The sequence below is a fragment of the Motacilla alba genome, chromosome 11 (genome assembly GCF_015832195.1).
Source record: "Motacilla alba alba isolate MOTALB_02 chromosome 11, Motacilla_alba_V1.0_pri, whole genome shotgun sequence".
NCBI lineage: Eukaryota > Metazoa > Chordata > Aves > Passeriformes > Motacillidae > Motacilla > Motacilla alba.
The window spans coordinates 13,708,477-13,725,181 of NC_052026.1; the positions used below are offsets into that span (position 1 = coordinate 13,708,477).

Sequence of the window (16,705 nt, forward strand, 5' to 3'; positions counted from 1 at the left end):
AGGGAGCTATCATGGGTACATGAGAAAGGAGGGAGAAGCAGGATGGAGAGAAGAGGAACAGCAGAGCTGGAGGGAAGGAAGCCCGGGCTGGGCTTGAAACTGGGGCTCAGGCATGGCCCCAGGCTGAGAGAGGGGAAACCCATTGGGGGCACCCTGGGGCTGAGCGTGGTTGACCCTCAAGGGGCCGTACAGCACCCTCCACCATGCCCAGACCTTCTCTCACCTTTGGGTGTTCATCATCCCTGTCCTTACTCCCATCTGGGGCTGCCCTGAGCTCCAATCTGGGCCCCTGCCCACCCCAGCTCAGGCAGCTGCTCCCTTAAAGCCACCCCTGGTGCCAGGGAGGCCATCCTTGGTCCCCTGACTGGGGGGACAGTGATGTTTTTGCAACGACACTGCACCCACATCAACCCATGAGCTTATTTTATTGTCCTGACAAACTTTGCTTCCCAGCGGCTCCGATCCTTCCAGGCGCATGTGCCACGGCTCAGGCCGAGCTCCGGCCCATGCCTCCGTCGTCATTCATTTCTTGCCAGCAAGAAAACAAAGAGATAATAAATAGGAAGCTTATTTGCAGGGAGGGCCCAGGGGACAGCCTGGGGTCACGGGCCAGGCTGTGCCTGGCCCCAGCCAGGGCTGGTGGGGGGGCTGCAGGCAGGACAGCCCAGCCCCGGGCCATGCACACTGTGGGGCTGGGGCACTGAGGGGTCTGGGGGCAATATAGCAATCTATATTTAATTACATTAAAATAGACTATTTTAAAAAATTATTTGTAGTAGTTAAAAAAGTGTCGTGGTCCATCCCATTCCGGCAGGGTCATGGAGCTGTCCCAGAGGTCTGGGGACACACTGGCCGGTGCTGGGATGGACCCCAGTCTGCTTCACCCTGGGCAGGCCTGTCCGGGGGATGGTCAGTCACAGAGGGCTCCGGGGGGGTGCTGGCAGGGTGGCCACCGCGGGTGACAAAGCAGGGCACTGTGCCACCCGCCAGCCCCACAGCCACCAGAGACCAAAGACAGGGGAGTGGGCGCCCTCCCAGTCCCCACAGCAGGGCCAGTCCCGGGGCCTTAAATGACATGGCAGCAGTTGAACTGCCCCAGTGATAAGAGGCTCTCCTTGGAGCCCGGCCGGAGTTTGAAGGCCAGGGCTTTTTCGCAGAACGGGAACTGCAGGAGCCTGTCCCGCAGGCTGCCCCCCTTGCCCTTGCCCGGGTCCAGCTTGATCACACTCTCTGCGCCCCCTTCAGGGCCTGAGCTCTCCACCGACTGCTGGGCCGGGCCGATCTGTTCCCCCTGCCCCGGGGACGTGTCTGCAGGACTTGGGAGGGTGGCAGGAGTTGTCTCTGCCCCCAGTACCTGGGGAGCTTCAGCGGAGATGCTCTGGGGTGACAGAACGGCTCCCCTTTCCTTGCAGAACGCTGCTGAGGAGCCCCCAGGCTCTGTGTCCTCCTCCCTCCTTAGGGGCTCACCTCCATTTCCCCGCAGCATGGGGGGACCCCGGCCCCCACTCACTCCCTTCCCAGCCCAGGCCGTCCCCGAGCGCCCTCCCCGGCCCCCCAGCTCAACCCCCGGCCCCCAGACCTCCCCGCGGCCGGGCGGGCGGTGGGCGCGCAGGAAGGCTCGCATCTGCTCCTGGTTCAGAGAGCTGCTCTTCCTCTCCATTGCGCTGGGCCTCTCCTCCTCCTCCTCGTCCTCCTCTTCCTCCTCACAGATCTGCTGCAGGGCCGGGGTGCTCTTGGTGATGGTGGTGTCAACGGCAGGGACCTTCAGCAGGGTCCCAGTGGGCTGCCGGCCGCCAATGTCCCCCCCAGGGGGCAGCCGGGATGCCCCGGCGAGGCCACCTATCTCCGTGAAGGGCAGGAGGCTGCCGGCGCTGCCCACAGAGCCAAATGTCTCTGACAAGTTGGGCCTGAGCAAGGGGAGACAGGCGTTAGTACCCGGCTGGGCATCACCAGGGCTGTGACAAGGAAAAGGACAGGGGACCAGCCAAGACCCTGCACTGGAGACTCAGGATGGTGGGGAGGGTGACACGGGGCGGGGCAGCAGGGGGCTCACCTGCTCTGTACCTCCTTGGCCAGGTTGTAAACGAGACTGAGGCGGTGGCCCTGCTTCTCCTGCTTCTCCCGCAGCATCCTCTCTGCCAGCAGGAAGTACGTGGCCGTGATGTGGTTGTAGCGGTCAGCTTCCAGCGCCCTGCGAGGGACCAGGGGGTTGCAGCAGCACACACATGCCTGGAGAGACCCCCAGAGCCCTTCCCTGGAGCCCCCAGCCCCGCATCCCATCACTCACTCCTGGATGGTGTCCCGATCCGCAATGTTCCCGCACATCATGGCCTGGAGGATGATCTCGTGCTCCTCCTCAGACACGCGCTTGTGAGAGGTGAGGGGCAGCAGGGAGCGGCTGGCAGGGGACGGGTCCACCCCCTGCAGCCACGTGTGGCCCTCAATCTGCTCCAGGGACGCTCGCTGCTTCGGGTCCCGCTGCAGCATCCTGGACATGAGACTGGGGGAAAGGAGTGACGCTGCAACCCTGCAGCACTATGTGAATCCCAAAGTAAGCAGCTTCACCCGCTCTTCCCGCCTCAGCTCCCAGGCATCTGCCAGGGCTGGGGCACCCACCCTGGGGCCAGCAGTTGGGGTCAGGGGGGGACAGTGAGGGGGGCGGTGCTCACTCAGCGCACTCTGCCGAGACGTGCGGGGGGATGGTGTAGCGGCAGTCCATGATCATGGTGAGGGTCTCGCTGTCGTTGGCCTCCTGGAAGGGGGGGTGGCCGCACACCAGCATGTAGAGGATGACTCCCAGGCTCCAGATGTCTGCAAGAAGCAGCAGCAGCAGTTCAGCTTGCACTCACCATGGTCCAGGAGATTCCCCACCCAAGGGACCCTGGAAGGGGCTGCCCCACCAGTGCTCACTGGGATGTTCCTTGGAAGTAACAGCCCCCAAGTCTTGCCCCATGGACAGGGGGACCATACTCCCACCAAAGCAGGGAAGGACCTTCCATCCCCACATCCAAACAGGTCTCAAGGGACTTCACCAAAGCAGTTGAGGTGTTATCACTTTGTCCAGGCAGAGACAGGAAGGCCAGCCCTGAGCTCTGCTCCCCTCTCCGCTCCCCCCGGCCACACACCCACCCATGGCACTATTCCATGTCATTCCTCAGCTTCCTGATTCCCAAACCCCACCACAACCATCCTGGCACTGGGCTGTGCTTTAGGAGACACTACAGCAATCAGAGAGGGGCATAGCACTGATCTAGGCTCTCCAGCTGCACAGGGACCAGCAGGAGCAGGATTGTTGCCCTGTCCTGGGGACAGGGATGGAGCCAGAAGCATCTTCACTGGCTCCTCCTGCCCAGCACACAAATTCCTGCAGATGTGTGGTTTAGGATGCTGAGCACGCCCTGGGGCGCTCCGTTAATACCTTCAGCTGCTTAAGTCAAGTGTTCAAAAATTTCTCATCTGCGTCAGTTTTCTCTCTTCATTTCCCTTTGCAGCGCCACCAGCTTATTTTTCTACCGCCTCCATAAGCTATCCCTGTTCTCAACTCGGGATCCGCCTTTCCCTGAGCCAACGCTGGGCTTTTGCCTTTAAGGGCTCGTGTTTTGCTTTGCTAAATCCTCCTGCCCTAATTCCAGCCAGCCAGCCAGCTCGGATCCTGCTTCCCTCCCACGTCCCCTCTGTCACAGCGGAGCTTCTTGGAGCCCCCAGCCCAGCTCCCTGTGCCCTCGGACAGTCTCCCCAGACCCCTGCACCTCCCCTGCACCCGGGGAGGAAGAGCACTGGGAGCCATAGGAAGGAAGTGGTTTTCAGGGCGGGGATGGAGCAAAGGAAACTTTCGGAGCTCCTCCGCCCAAACAGCAGCATCCCGAGCAGATTTCCTTCCTGCCTCGCCCAGCCAAATAACCACCAGCGCCAGATTGCTGGCAGCTGTATCCTCACACTGCTTCTCCTGGCGGCTGCCACGCCAGGCTCACAGCCTGCTTGGGCTTTTTCCCCTCTCTGGCAACCATCGCTCTGTGGGATCTCTGTGGATGCCAAGATGGGAGGACCCTGCTGTGCCAGGACAGGGCTGGGCAGCCAAGCACCCAAGGGACAGGCTCGCTCCTTGCAAGGACAGCAGTGCCACCGTGTGCTCCTAGTGTAAGGGGCCAACTGGGAGGTGGTACCCAGCTGGCAGGACCACGCTCCAGGCAAGGGACAGGAGGGAGACAGGTCCTCAGGGCCCCCCTCAGCCCTTACCAACAGCCGGGGCATCGTACTCATCCCCAAGCAGGATCTCTGGTGCCGAGTAGGCCAGGGAGCCGCAGCTGGTGGTGAGCATCTTGCCGGGCTGGAAGCGGTTGCTGAAGCCAAAGTCGGTGAGTTTGACCACCCCTTGCTCCTGGAAGAAGACCACGTTCTCGGGCTTGAGGTCGCGGTGCACCACGTGGAGCTTGTGGCAGTAGGAGATGGCATGGACGATCTGGGCAAAGTAGTGCTTGGCGCGCGGCTCGGCCAGGCCGCCCTCGTGCCGCATGATGTGGTCAAACATGTCCCCACCGTCGCCCAGCTCCAGGATGAGGTACAGCTTGGCGTGGGTGTCGATGACCTCGTAGAGGCGCACCACGTTGGGGTGCTGCACCAGCTTCATGCAGCGTACCTCCTGCAGGAGCTGCCCCGCCGCCTCCCCTGCCAGCTTGCTCTTGTCGATCACCTTGACGGCCACGCGCTGCCCAGTGAAGACGTGCCGGGCCAGCTTCACCACCGCAAAGTGGCCCTTGCCCAGCGTGCGCTCCAGGTCGTAGAGCCCCGCGATCTTGCCCTCGCCGCAGCCCTGCGCCCCGGCCATGGCGGTGCCGTCAGGTGGGGACGGGCATCAGGCGCTGTGGGATGGAGGAGATGCTGAGCAGTGCTCCCGAATACCAGATCCCCCGGCACCACTGACACCAGCACTGCCAGGACATCAGGCTCTGGCAGCCTGGGCACCCCTGACGCTCTACCCCGCACTCCCCATCCCAGGACCTAGACCCCCATCTGTATCCCCATCTCCAGTTCCTAGTACTCTGGAAATCTCAATACTTCCATCTTCCATCTCCTAGGGCACCCCATAATCCCCATGTCAGGTCCCCAGCATCTTGGGCACTCCAACACCCCCCTTTCAATTCCCAGCATCCTGGACATCCCAATACATCCCTCTACTTCCCAGCGCCCCAGGACACCTGGATACCCTGTCCTCCAGATGTCCACAACTGCGGCACTCTAGGCACCCCAATACTCCTGCCTCCAGTCCCTCATCACCCTAAGCAGCTCCATACCCCTTGTCTCCTGGTTCCCAGCGTCCTGAGCACTTCATACTCTTACCTCCAAATCGCCAGTGCCCCTGTCACCCCACACTCCCAGACCCCAGCATCCTGGGCACCCCAAAAATACCAACCTCCAGGTATTCGGCATCCTGGCTACCCCAATATGCTCACCTGCACTACCTAGCACCTCTGGGCACCCCCACACCTCCATCTCCAGTCCCCAGCACTCCGGGCCACCCCCACAGCGCCAACCTTCAGGTCTCCAGCACCCTTGTCACTCCCGTACCCCCATCTCCAATCCCCAACATCCGTGCCACCCCCATGCCCTCACCTCCAGACCTCAGCACCATGGGCACCCCCACGCTCCCCCTCCAGCGCCCCGGGCACCCCGATACCCACCCCTGTCACCCGGTGCGCCCCGGTGGAGCCGCACTCGCTGGGGCGCGGAGCTGCGACCGCCGGGGCTGCGGTGCCCGGGCGCGCCCGCCCCGCTGACGTCAGGGCTGCTCCGGGATCGCGCCTTAAAGGGCCCGGCCCGGCGGGGCCGAGGCCGGGGCGATGCTCATCGCACCTCCGGAGAGGCAGCCCCCGGTACCGCTGCCTCCGGCAGCTGCCGCGGCCCGGCTCGCTACCGCCTGTTCGGGGTAGCGGGGACGCGGTTGGCCTTAGCGGTAGCGAGGGCTGGGGATGAGCTACATGAGCCGCCCGCCTGCCTGGATGCTTCCAGGAGAGGGAGAGCTCCCAGCCCGGGCTTGTCTCCGGAGGGTCCCGCCGTTGGGGGCTCCTGCCCGGGATGCCCGCTCACGGGCATCTCCGCCGTGCCACTAACCCGCTCCATCACCCGCTCCCTCCCTCGCTGGAGCCTGAACCGCTGAGCCGGGAGCGCAGCCCTGGCCCCCCTTTCCCCCTCGCTTTAAGCCCTTCTTTTCCTGGAAGCGGCCCGCCGAGAGGCCGGCCGCCTCATTTAGCTCGTTACTGGCCATCGGGATGCGCACAAAGCAGATGTTGCTCCCGCAGATTAAAAAGCTCTCAGCGCGGCCGCCCTCGTTCCCGCTAATGCCTTCCCAGAAGTCCCGGCCCGCGCCCCGCCGGCTGCAAACAGGCCCTAATGAGCCGAGGGCTCCGTGCGGGGGCTGCGGCCAGCGGGACCGGGCAGCGCGGACCCGGGCCCCCCCGGGCTGAGCCGGGAGGAGCCGGGGCCGGCTGGGACACTCGGCACCCGCCCGGGCCTCGCGAATGGAATGGGCTGCCAAACCTGCCTCGCAGCCAAGGTGACTCTGTCCAGGCACGTGAGGCGCTGTGGCAGGGGATCCTGACCGGGTGTTGTGCATTGGGGGACCCAGATGGGTGCTCAGTGTTTCCAGGAGCCACACGCAGCTGGAGAAAATGACACATGGCAGATGAGCTCCTCACTGGTCCTGTGCCTGCCCAGCCTGTCCCTCAAATGCAGCAGGAATCAGATCATGCCAGGACAGGGGATTTAGGAGCAGAGAAAGCCTGCCAAGAGCCCCAGAGGTGGTGCTGCAGCCAGGAGCAGTGGTTCACGCTCTGCTGAGGACGTGATGAGAGGCCTGGGAGGTCCTCCTGGTCTAGGAACAGCCTGGTGAGGGCAGAGCCCGGGCTGTCAGCGTTCCCTGCAGGGGATGTCAGAGCCTGCTGAACCCTTCCTCTTATGTCTTATTCCCCCAATTCCTTGCAGGCCTGAAGCCACTCAAGGCCACAAGTGTTCCCCAAAGGAGCCTGGCTCTGGGGAGATGCAGGTTTTCCAAACAAGACATGAGTAAGAGATGCAGTTAGCACAGGTGGAAGCCTGGAGAATCTGCAGATGGTATGTGGTCAGGAGCTGGAGGACTTCTGGAGGCTCTGCACTATGAGTGGATGCTTGCCAGGAGATCAAGATAGGCAACATTCCCTTTGAAAACCAGTCAAGCTTGGCATGGTTTGGGTGAGGAAATTGTAGCCCTGTTATTTCTGTATTTGGGAACTAGATGTCCTCAGGCTTGGGCTGGAAAGGGGAGTGGGCTGGAAAGGGAATTGGGCTGCAAGGACAGTGGGGATCACTTCCAAAAAACCTGTGAGTTTGGAGCTAACAAGGATCTGTTCCTTCCTGCAGCTGTGCAAGGCACAAAGCAGGAGTCCCCCCTCCCATGCACCACCCCACTGGCTGCTCTCCATCCAGACAAAGCCCATTTTCCAGAGACTCCCACCTACCTGGTAGTTAGCGAAGTCATGTGGCCACAGCACTTAATTAATAAAAGGCTGATATAAATCCCAGTAAACATGTGGGGAGGAGGACACTGAGGCAGAGAGCGGCAGCAGCACTTCCAGCCAGCTCAGTGGAGCAGCGGACAGCAGCCCCCTCTCTGCTGGGAGAGGTCAGTGCTTCCCACGGGAGGGGTCTTGGGAACGTGCGGGATGTGACGCCCGTGGCTGTGGGGCTCCCCACAGTGCAGAGGGGTCTCTCCCAGCGAAGAGCTGGGCGGTTTTGTGGGATGGGGAGATGAGGCTAGCACTGGGCTGCTGGAGCCAGGTTTGGAACCTCAAGCTGCCCAAGCAGCAGGCACAGGGTTTCCAAGGGTTTGGCTGATATTTGGTGGATACCACCTCCTGGCCCCTTTACTTTTGCTCCCTAAGAGGTCACCTACATTTTAGAGGCTTCAGGCCCCCAAAGCCCACAGCCTGGCCCTGCAGCTTCTCCTGTCCCCCAGCTGTGTGTGCTGCGGTCCATCTCCCTGCCCAGCACTCAGATTCTAGTGACACTTCCGGGCTCAGAGCCTGGCAGGAGCTGTGTCAGATGTTTTGGCCACACACTGGGCACCTCCATGGTGGCTGCTGTGTGTCGGGCAGAAGAACCTGAACTGACACAAAAAAGATCAAATCTCGGTCCAGTCTCTGCTGCTCATCCCTTTCTGTGGGGACATCATGAATGTGCTCACATGCGGAGTGCCTCGTAGCGCATGACAGAGCTTTGGGGGGTCCTGCTCCCAGGTGTCTGTGGGCCCAAAAAAGGCTCTCAATTCCAAGGGAACAAACAGCTGGGAGTGGTGGCTGTGCTGGCAGAGGCTGACATGGCACTTCTCAAGGTGGCGGGGAATGATGGCAGGGGAGGGGACAGGCCAGGCTGCCAGCAGGTGGGCTAATGCTGGCCAAGCCCCTCTGCACAGGTTGTCCCCCAGGACCATGCTGAACGTGCTGCTGCTGTGCTGCGGGCTGCTGCAGGGGATCCAGGCTGTCCTGGATCTCAGGACTGCCGACCTCAGCTGTGGCCACCTGCAGAAGGTGAGCGGCGGGCTGGAGCGGGTGGACAGAGCCCGCCAGGCCAGCCTGCAGCGCAAAGGCAAGGAGGCGTCCGCGGAGCCGGCAGGTGAGTGCTGGGGCCGCCCGCGCTCACTGACCCCAGCGGCTGCTCGCTGGGAAACCCAGGGGCCCAAAACTGAACTGGGGGTCCCACACCCAGAGTTAGGGCATCCTCTTAAAGCAGCACAGCTTCTCCTGGCCCTGGCTAGTGAGAGCAGCTTGGCAGCCCACAGGGAATGGGGTCTTTTTTTTGATGGGGACACACGAGCAAAGGCAGAAGAATCAGAGCTGACCCTCCAGCAGCCTCCTTGTCCAGTCTCTCTGTATCTCGCAGGAGCTCTCCCAAGGCTGGGGTTTGAGCAGATGGCCCTGGGGGTCCAAGAAGCTGATGGTGACCTTGTGCAGAGAGGCAGCCTGCTGGAACCACAGGTATGGCTCCCTGAGCTTTCTTACAGACACCCCTAAGAGCGGGGTGGCCTCACAGCAGCCTTCTCTGTGTCCCTGGGGCTGGGGGGTTTGGAGCCAGCACAGTGCTGCCTGGGACAGGACTGTCTGTCCATCACCTGAGGAGCTGGGATGAGCTGAGGCTGCTCAGACCTGCAAGGGGCTCCAGCACTCAAAGGAGAGTGGTCCAAGCCTGTGCTCCTGTAATCCATTTAATTAAGCTCAAGTGCAGCCCAGGAAGCCTCTGCAGAGCAGGAGCTCACTGGGCAGTGCCCTGTGTTGCCTGGCTCAGCCTCCGGTGCCTCTGTTGGGGCAGAAGGCACAGCACCTTCTGTCCAGGCTGTGCTTCAGAATAAATGTGTGCAGAAAGGCCTTGAGACACCATGGGTGAGGCAGCAATGCCTGTAGAGAGTACACAGTGCTCAGCAGTGATTTCCAACAGAAAACAGAGCCCAGAGTTGAAGACAACAGAAGCCTCTGCTGCTGGCAATGCCAAGCTTCAGCAGCCACTCTTGGCTCTCTCCCACACAGTTCTTTATTGCTGGCACAGTGGCCCAGGACCAGCTCTTCCCCTCCTCTTCCTCTCTCTCCCCTGCAGGCATCATCCACAGAACTGCAAGCTGAGGGCCGTGAGGAGCGCTCCCCCCGCCGCTGTGTCCGTCTCCTGGAGTCCTGCCTGGGCCACCAGATCCCCTGCTGCGACCCCTGTGCCACCTGCTACTGCCGCTTCTTCAACGCCTTTTGCTACTGCAGGAAAATCAGCACCAACTTCCCCTGCGGCAAGAACTAGCGGCCCTGGGGCTGCCAGCTGCTCGCCCCTGCGTGTGCCTTCTTCTCTGCAGCTCCAATAAACCAGCCCTTTGCAAAAGCCACTGCAGAGTGGGAGTGCTGTGACGTGTCTCAAGGGCTCTTGGGGGGTGGCAGCAGGGTGAGGGTGGCCTGTGTACAGCTGGGCGGTGTCCACACAGCCGACACCGCAGGACACATCCACGTCAAACCACATGCGCCTTTCCTGGATCCCTAAGTGCTGGTTCAGCAGCAGGGGCACCCCAGGTGATGTTCTGGCTACGCTGCTGCTCCCCACAAAATCGGGCTCGCTCCTTGCTGTGCCCTGAGCCGATAATGACACTCTCCAGAGAGACGCTGATTGTTTATTCCAGAGCTGCCCCAGCCTGGGTGCTCGGTGCTGTTCCACAAATCCAGCTCACCCCACCGGACTTTCTGTGCCGTTATTTACCCAGACAACTTCAGGGTTAGTGACTTCCCAAGGACAGCCCCTCTATTGAGATTGGTTAGTAATTTCCAGAGGAATCACGTAACTTAATCCAGGCGACTTCTACTCTTGCTCAGGGGAAGGACCTTCACCTATGGGTCTTTTTGACCCCGCAGGTGTGATTTTTAGTGTTACAATGAAGATAGATGAGCTCCAGGATACATGGACCTCGAGTATTTTGCCAGGTTAATAATGTACATGTAGACATACATCCCCATCTTGACTTACATCCTTAAAACTTGTTCTGGGATATTCTTGAGTGAGGGGTGCTGGCTGCTGCCTGTTCCACTGATTAGGTCTCCTTTCTTCCTGATTAGGTTTGAAGTACACGGAGGTGAACACATTAAAGCACATCTCGCCTTAACATAACCTTGCCATATCCCGCATTTTGCAACACCTTTACATCAAACAAAATTATTTTGTTTTTTCACAGAGCAGCTCCTGGCAAAGCCCTTGAATTGGCTAGGTATTTCCTGACTAGTACAAGCGGTGTCCCGGCAATAGGCGACACTGCGAACTTAACCGGTGTCGCCTCCTCGTGCCCGTGTCGCTCGCGGTGGCTTAGGCGGAGCGAAGGGCGGCCTCACGCTCGGCGCTGGGCAGCCGCAGCAGCGGCGCGGACTCACGGCGGCCGCCATCGCCTCAGGCCGCTCCCGCCTCGCAATGGCTGCCGGGAAGGGGCCGCGGCCACGTGACCCGCGGCCAGTCACGTGAGGCGGCGGGCGCTCGCGCTGCCTGTGCCGCCGCCGCCATGTCGTGCTTCCCGGAGCTCTATTTCAACGTGGATAACGGCTACCTGGAAGGGCTGGTGCGCGGCTTTAAGGCGGGGGTACTGCGGCAAGGCGACTACGTGAACCTGGTGCAGTGTGAGAGCCTGGAGGGTGAGTAGCGGTGGAGGCCTGAGGCAAGCGGGAACAGCCCCCCCTCCCCGCCTTCCTGAGGGGAATGTCCGGGCTGAGGGGCTGCCCGGCAGTGGGGAAAAGAGCTGATAGCGGCGTTTGTGAGGAGCTGTTCTCTCTTTACCCCATGGCTGCGGACGCAGCCGGTGTCCCGTCCTGGCCCCCCACCCCGCCCCAGCTGACTCAGTTTCCCGGTCAGCCCGGCCGTGTGATTGCAGCAGCTGATGCGGTGGCGTGAGGGAACTTGGCCTTCCACTGCTTTCTTGAGGTGGCCGTGTAGCTGGACCCTGCGGGTTTTGGGAGCCTGGTGGGTTTTGACAGGTGTTGCTGGTGAGACAGGTTTGTGCCTTCACTCCTTAAAGGGCAGGAAGCCTTTTAAGGCCTGGAATAAGGTTGTTGGTATAATCTAAGATCCCTGATATCCATGATTAGTGTTTAAGGAGATCAGGTCATGTAGGATAGTACCTGCTGTTATTGAAAGATCGCTAGTGGAAAAAAATCTAGTGCACATCTGAGTAAATTCACCAGTGAATTATCTGTTGCCTCTGATCTTGAGATCTCTTTCAAGGCTAATTCTGATTTCCAGCCATCATCTTTTTTTTCTAGATCAATGTGTACAAACTTGCAGAACCGTAAGGATTTCTTTTTTAACTGTGAGGGTGGTGAAACACTGGCACAGGTTGTTCAGAGAGGTGGTGGGTACCCCATTACTGAAAACATTCTAGGCCAGGTTGGATGGAGCTCTAAACAACCTGGTCTAGCTGAAGATACCCCTGATCATTGCAGGCAGTTGGACTGCATGGCCTTTGAAGGTCCCTTCCAGCCCAAACTATTCTGCAGTTCTGTCATCACCTGTAGGCAGCTCATCATCTTAACTAGCTGGTGCTAAACTGTTCCTCTGATCAGTGACCTGCTTAGCAGTTTTCACTCCTTGGTGTACAGAACCTGGACCACAAAGACTAAAACCAGGCCTGTCTTGAAATAAACTAGAAACACACATATCCAGAGATGCTGGTTGTTTTGATCGGTGGAACTATAATTATTGGATCATTCTTTCTTCTAAAAAAACTAATTAAGCGTCATTTTAATCTAGACAATCATTGCAGAGTGGTTAATTGACATTGACAGTTTAGACGAATCCCTGGCCAGCCCAGTCCTGGATGTAGGTTTCCTGGAGCTGCTCGCTCCAGGTAGCAATAGAATGGGAACAGAGTGCTGTGTTGTGCCCCAGCCTCTACCTCAAACATCCCCAGTATGTTTTTACTTGGCACAGAAGCTCTTTTTCTGCCTTTGTTTTTTTTTCAGCTCTTTGCAGTCACTGTCATTCCTGCTGTGGAGCCCAGGGCCTGAAAGAGAGCAGTGGGAGCGACTTCTGCTCTCTTGGTAGTCACAAGTCTCAGCATGCCCTGAACTGTGACTTTTTCACCTTTCCTGCAGATAACTTCCTCTTTGGAGTCTTTCTGTGCTCGGAGCTTCTCTTTTCTTGTCTGTTTCTCGGTTTCTGAACCAAGCTGCTTAAGCCTGGTTCTCCCTTGGGCTGGTGTTGGCTGCGTTTGGAATGAGTCACGTTGGAGTTCCCGTATGTTTGTCCTGGTATTGTTGCTGTTCTGTCCCCAGCAGCTCTCTGGTGGTGGCAGCTGCTGTGCTCTTGGTCACACTTCATTCAGAACCTGAAGGCTCTTCCAGATTCACTGCTCTTCCAAATTCACTTCTTGTTACTCCTTCACTTGGCTCGCCGTGCCCTTTCGGAGAGGGATTTTTCTTCAAAGGAGCATTGTTCTTTATTGCTTACATAGGTCTCTGGTCAAACATTTTCTTTCAAGACTCTGTCCTTTTAGTGCTGATTTTCCCATTCCACTACTTGTTTTCTGTGCTTCACAGATTTTAATATGTTCCTTTTCCTCCCAGATGCTCATCTGCCCTAAATCCAGGCAGTGGCTGATGTATTAGCAGCAAAAATGAATACTGGAGCATAAATTACTAATGCATTCTTCTCTACTCTCTGTTTAGTCTTTGCTGCTGCCTCTCACGTGTCTGGCTCTGCAGTTAGTCCCAGTCCTGGAGCAAGTGGTTGCCTTGGCCATGGAGAAAGCCTGAAGGACCAAGGCTGTTCTGGGTCTGGCCCTGGGAATTGGGTATCTGGCTGCTTGGAGGACGTTGTGCTTCCAGGTCTGGAATGCTGCTCCCTCTGGTGTGCCCAGATCAGTCTGGAAGCATTAAAGGATTGACTTGTCTGTTTCAGGACTTAGGCTGGCAGTTCAGTGCTGCTGGAAGGGAGGAAATCATGCTTTTCTGCATGATCCCCTGTTGTCTCTGCTTGTCTGATCACAAGGTAATCTGACCGGAGCTCTCCATTGTTGAGTCAGAAACTGAGAGCCAAATGGGCTGTCTGTGGTCAGGCAGGCTCCTGAGCTGGTCATGAGAAGTGCAGAAAAACATGGATTGAGGGTGTGTGTGAGAGAGCTGTTTTGGTTTAAGCTTTCTTTTAAACCCTGTAGCAATAACACCTTTAATCCCTTCTTTCAGCTCCAAAAATCCTGGTGCTCTGGTCGTTCCTCAGCTGGGCCCTGTGCAGTACAGATGAGCTGGGAGCGTTTGGAACCTGCCTGGTGGTCGCTCTTGTATCCAGTTCCTGCTTCTGACACAAGGTGTCAGTGAAGGACCTGGAGCTGCTTTCCCCTGCTCCAGTGCTGTGAGCATGGATCTGTGCTTGAGTGGAATCTGTTTGGGGCAACCAAACTTAGGAGTCACCCAGATTTCTACTGCCAAAAGATGGGTGAGTCATCTACAGCGCTTCAAGCTGTGGTGGCCTGTCAGGGGCCTGATGTTCTGTCAGGAGAACAAAAACTGTTGATGCCGTTGAATAGTGGTGAAGCTTTTAAGCAGCAGAGTTCAGTCTGGGGCTGGAATGTCGATTATCAGCTGGCTTTACTGTTGGTCTGCAGAGCTCCCTTCTGCAAAAAGTGTGCAGAGCCCAAGAAGTGCACAAAAGCATCTTGAACCAGGAGTGTCTTTACCCTTAGGTCAGTGTTCATGAGCATCCTATTGCTACTGCTTATTCTTGCTTCCACAGCAGCAGTGTAGAAAGCTGCTTTCTTTCTGGCTTGCCAGTGTTGTAGAGGTGACAGGTGGGTGAAATCCAGCAGCAGGATGTGTCACTTCTAGCTGGGTAATGAGGCTGAGGAGTGGAAGGGAGTTGGCTCAAGCTTGTGGCCTCTTTTGGGAGAGGCCTTCTGGAGACTGTGCATCTCAGCCCCACCACTCTGTGGGTGCTTGTGCCTCTGTCCGTGCAGTTGGCACAGCTGGGAGCTGGGATGCCTTGTAAACAGTGGTGTGCACTTGGAGGAGTGGCATCTGTCCATGGAGTTTGTCTTCCGTACACCAGGCTGTGTGCAGTGTGTGCTTTTCTTTTCATTGTCCCAAGGATCTTTTTTCTCCCCTGCAGGCTGCCATTGCTTTGAGGTGTTCAGCACGTCTCCTTTCACGAGAGAAGAGCAGGGGAGGCTGTGCTGTCTCTTTTCCATTTTATCACTGTGGCCCTGGAATTTAGGCCCCAAGAAGGCTGGAGTGAGGCTTCTCTTTCAGCATAACCGCATGGGCAGTGTGTCCTCTCCTGTGTAGGTGTTGTAGGGCTCCATACTGACTTCAAGAGTGCTTTTGGTGGAGCTCATGATACTCCCCTGTGTGAAGGGGGATCAGCACAGATCCTTTCCTGTGCAGCTCCTTTACTGTACTACCAAGCAGGGAGAGGCCACTTGATGGTCCCAAGGTGTGGCCATGCTTAGATCCATCCTGAGCTCCGAGAGTGGTTCAGTCTGAACTCGGGGGCTGTAGAAGCCAGGCCTTAATGTGCTGGGGACCTTTCACTGACATTCACACAATGATGATTTGTCACTCTCCTGACATCTTGGAGCCCTGTGTGAAAAGCTGACCCCTGTGTGTTGGGACTGTGCAGCAGGACTGACCCCTGGCCCCAAGAGCTTTCTCCTGCCAACGGAGGCAATAGTCTACAGGCAAGGTGAGATCTGAGGAAAGTACAGACCATTCCTGTCCTCCGAATGCTCACCTCTCATGTAGCAACAGAACAGTGTCCAAAATGCTGTTCTGCTAATTTTGGTGCTTTGTCCTGCATCCTGTATGGGTGTAACCACTGGCTGTGTCTGTTTCATCAACTCTCCTGTTAAATCAAGCTTCAGGAAAACATCGTTTATTGGAAGAATGATGGCACTTCCATAGCCTGCTAGATCATGGTGGCAAACAAACACTGTGGTCACTGGCTTCCTGCAGGGTTCAGCAGAGGCTCTTTGCTGTTTGTTCTGGCCTCCTTTACCAGGCAGAGACCTGCTTCATAGCTTCTCCTAGCTAAACTTCAAGCAGCAGCTGAGGTCAGCTTCTCAGCTCTGGTGCAGCTTCAGCCCTTGTTTGGGTCCTGCCCCTTGTTAGATGATGATGCTGTCTGGGTTTCCTGGCAGGTATTGCTGCTCGGCAGCCGGTCAGTGCTTTCATCTTGTTTTTCCTCAGCTGTCGGCTCCTGCAGCATGAGACTGTTTTCTGCCCTGTTTGTTTTAGTTTCTCAGTGATTTGTTGCCTCTCCCTTAACCCTTGCACTAGGTGCTGGGCTGATGTCCTGCACTGGGCCTTTGAGGTTACCGAGTGACTTAGAGCAGTCTGCTTTTTGGAGGGGGGAAAAAAGCTTATTGGGGATGCAGGCAGATGAGGAGGGGTTACCTTGCCTTTTGGACAGGTTAGGAAGGGGCTGCCTCGTTGAGGGGTTCCTCACAGAGCACGACCTGGCTGTACTGGGTTTGAAGCTCTGAGTGGAGTGAGTTCAGTCCCAGGAAGGGATGGGCTGGAAACACAGGCTGCTCTTTGGTGCTGAGGACATCTCAAACTGGTGAAAAGTCAGAGGTGAGATACCGATGGAGGAAAGAGCCAAAGAGGATGCTTCTCTGTCACTCAGATGAATTTGCTGCCTGACAACAGAGAAGAAGAGGTAGCACATCACTGCTGGTGGTGTGCAACCACAGGAAAGGTCTTAAATTCTGGAGGGAGCAAAGGGTCTCTGAGTTCTTCTTGAACGAGATTTCAGAGAATCAGCTTCAGGAGTGTCTGAGGTGGCTATAAACAGACCAAACAAACAGCAACAAGGCAAATGGTAATGACTGCAGTCTCCTGAAGGGAGACGTGGGCGATGTAGCTCATCTGCAGACTGCTGTGTAATCCCTCGGCTGCTTTACTGCCTCCAGCCTGGGAGATGGCAAATGATATTTTAAGTTTTCATATAGGCGGTGATGGCCCCAGGTGTTTTGGAGGAAGATGTCGAGGTTACAGCAGATAATTTTTTTGAAAACATCAGCTCAGAAGTTGCAGAAGCTGATTCTGTGCCTGTGCATGAGAAGACAGATCAGTCCTTGCCTGGAAGTGTTTGAGCCCTTAACTTGATTCAGAGCTCTGCAATGCAGTTACAGCAGGAAAGAAGGAAGGGCTGGAAGTCTGAGCTGATGGGGCCATGG

At 57.5% G+C, this 16,705-nt stretch overlaps 3 protein-coding genes across 5 annotated transcripts in view; 2 read left to right on the forward strand and 1 right to left on the reverse strand.

Annotated features, from left to right (window-relative positions):
- Positions 1 to 406: 406 nt before the first annotated feature.
- LOC119705750 (SNF-related serine/threonine-protein kinase-like) lies at positions 407 to 5,811 on the reverse strand. The gene is made up of 7 exons (XM_038148524.1): positions 5,679 to 5,811; positions 4,237 to 4,859; positions 2,670 to 2,811; positions 2,288 to 2,500; positions 2,054 to 2,191; positions 1,421 to 1,907; positions 407 to 1,339 (listed from the first exon to the last, which is right to left on the reverse strand). The coding sequence occupies exons 2-7, from the start codon at positions 4,823 to 4,825 to the stop codon at positions 1,067 to 1,069; spliced, it is 1,842 nt and encodes a 613-aa protein (XP_038004452.1). The 5' UTR covers positions 4,826 to 4,859; positions 5,679 to 5,811; the 3' UTR covers positions 407 to 1,066.
- A 536-nt stretch (positions 5,812 to 6,347) lies between these two features.
- Positions 6,348 to 10,946, forward strand: LOC119705749 (agouti related neuropeptide). Of its 3 annotated transcripts, none has more exons than XM_038148521.1 (3): positions 6,348 to 7,224; positions 7,393 to 9,005; positions 9,619 to 10,946. In XM_038148521.1, the coding sequence occupies exons 2-3, from the start codon at positions 8,373 to 8,375 to the stop codon at positions 9,808 to 9,810; spliced, it is 825 nt and encodes a 274-aa protein (XP_038004449.1). In that variant the 5' UTR covers positions 6,348 to 7,224; positions 7,393 to 8,372; the 3' UTR covers positions 9,811 to 10,946. The 3 variants fall into 3 exon arrangements, with proteins under 3 accessions (XP_038004449.1, XP_038004450.1, XP_038004451.1); XM_038148522.1 differs by lacking the exon at positions 6,348 to 7,224 and having other exon boundaries at positions 7,271 to 7,654; positions 8,444 to 9,005; XM_038148523.1 differs by lacking the exon at positions 6,348 to 7,224 and having other exon boundaries at positions 7,271 to 8,643; positions 8,911 to 9,005; positions 9,619 to 10,943.
- A 38-nt stretch (positions 10,947 to 10,984) lies between these two features.
- ATP6V0D1 (ATPase H+ transporting V0 subunit d1) overlaps positions 10,985 to 16,705 on the forward strand; it is a 34,296-nt gene continuing 28,575 nt past the window's right edge. The window contains exon 1 of the mRNA XM_038148520.1: positions 10,985 to 11,174. Within this exon, the coding sequence (XP_038004448.1) occupies positions 11,045 to 11,174 (130 nt within the window). The 5' untranslated portion in view covers positions 10,985 to 11,044. The remainder of the gene's footprint in view (positions 11,175 to 16,705) is intronic.

Bases quoted from the DNA above. Each gene is read 5' to 3' on its own strand.
- LOC119705749 (XM_038148521.1), top strand. From the start codon at position 8,373: ATGATGGCAGGGGAGGGGACAGGCCAGGCTGCCAGCAGGTGGGCTAAT. The intron at 9,006-9,618 runs GTATGGCTCCCT...TCTCCCCTGCAG, and splicing joins GCAGCCTGCTGGAACCACAG to GCATCATCCACAGAACTGCA.
- LOC119705750 (XM_038148524.1), bottom strand. From the start codon at position 4,825: ATGGCCGGGGCGCAGGGCTGCGGCGAGGGCAAGATCGCGGGGCTCTAC. The intron at 1,908-2,053 runs GTGAGCCCCCTG...CCCCTTGCTCAG, and splicing joins GCCAAGGAGGTACAGAGCAG to GCCCAACTTGTCAGAGACAT. The intron at 1,340-1,420 runs GCAGCGTTCTGC...CTGGGGGCAGAG, and splicing joins CAGAGCCTGGGGGCTCCTCA to ACAACTCCTGCCACCCTCCC.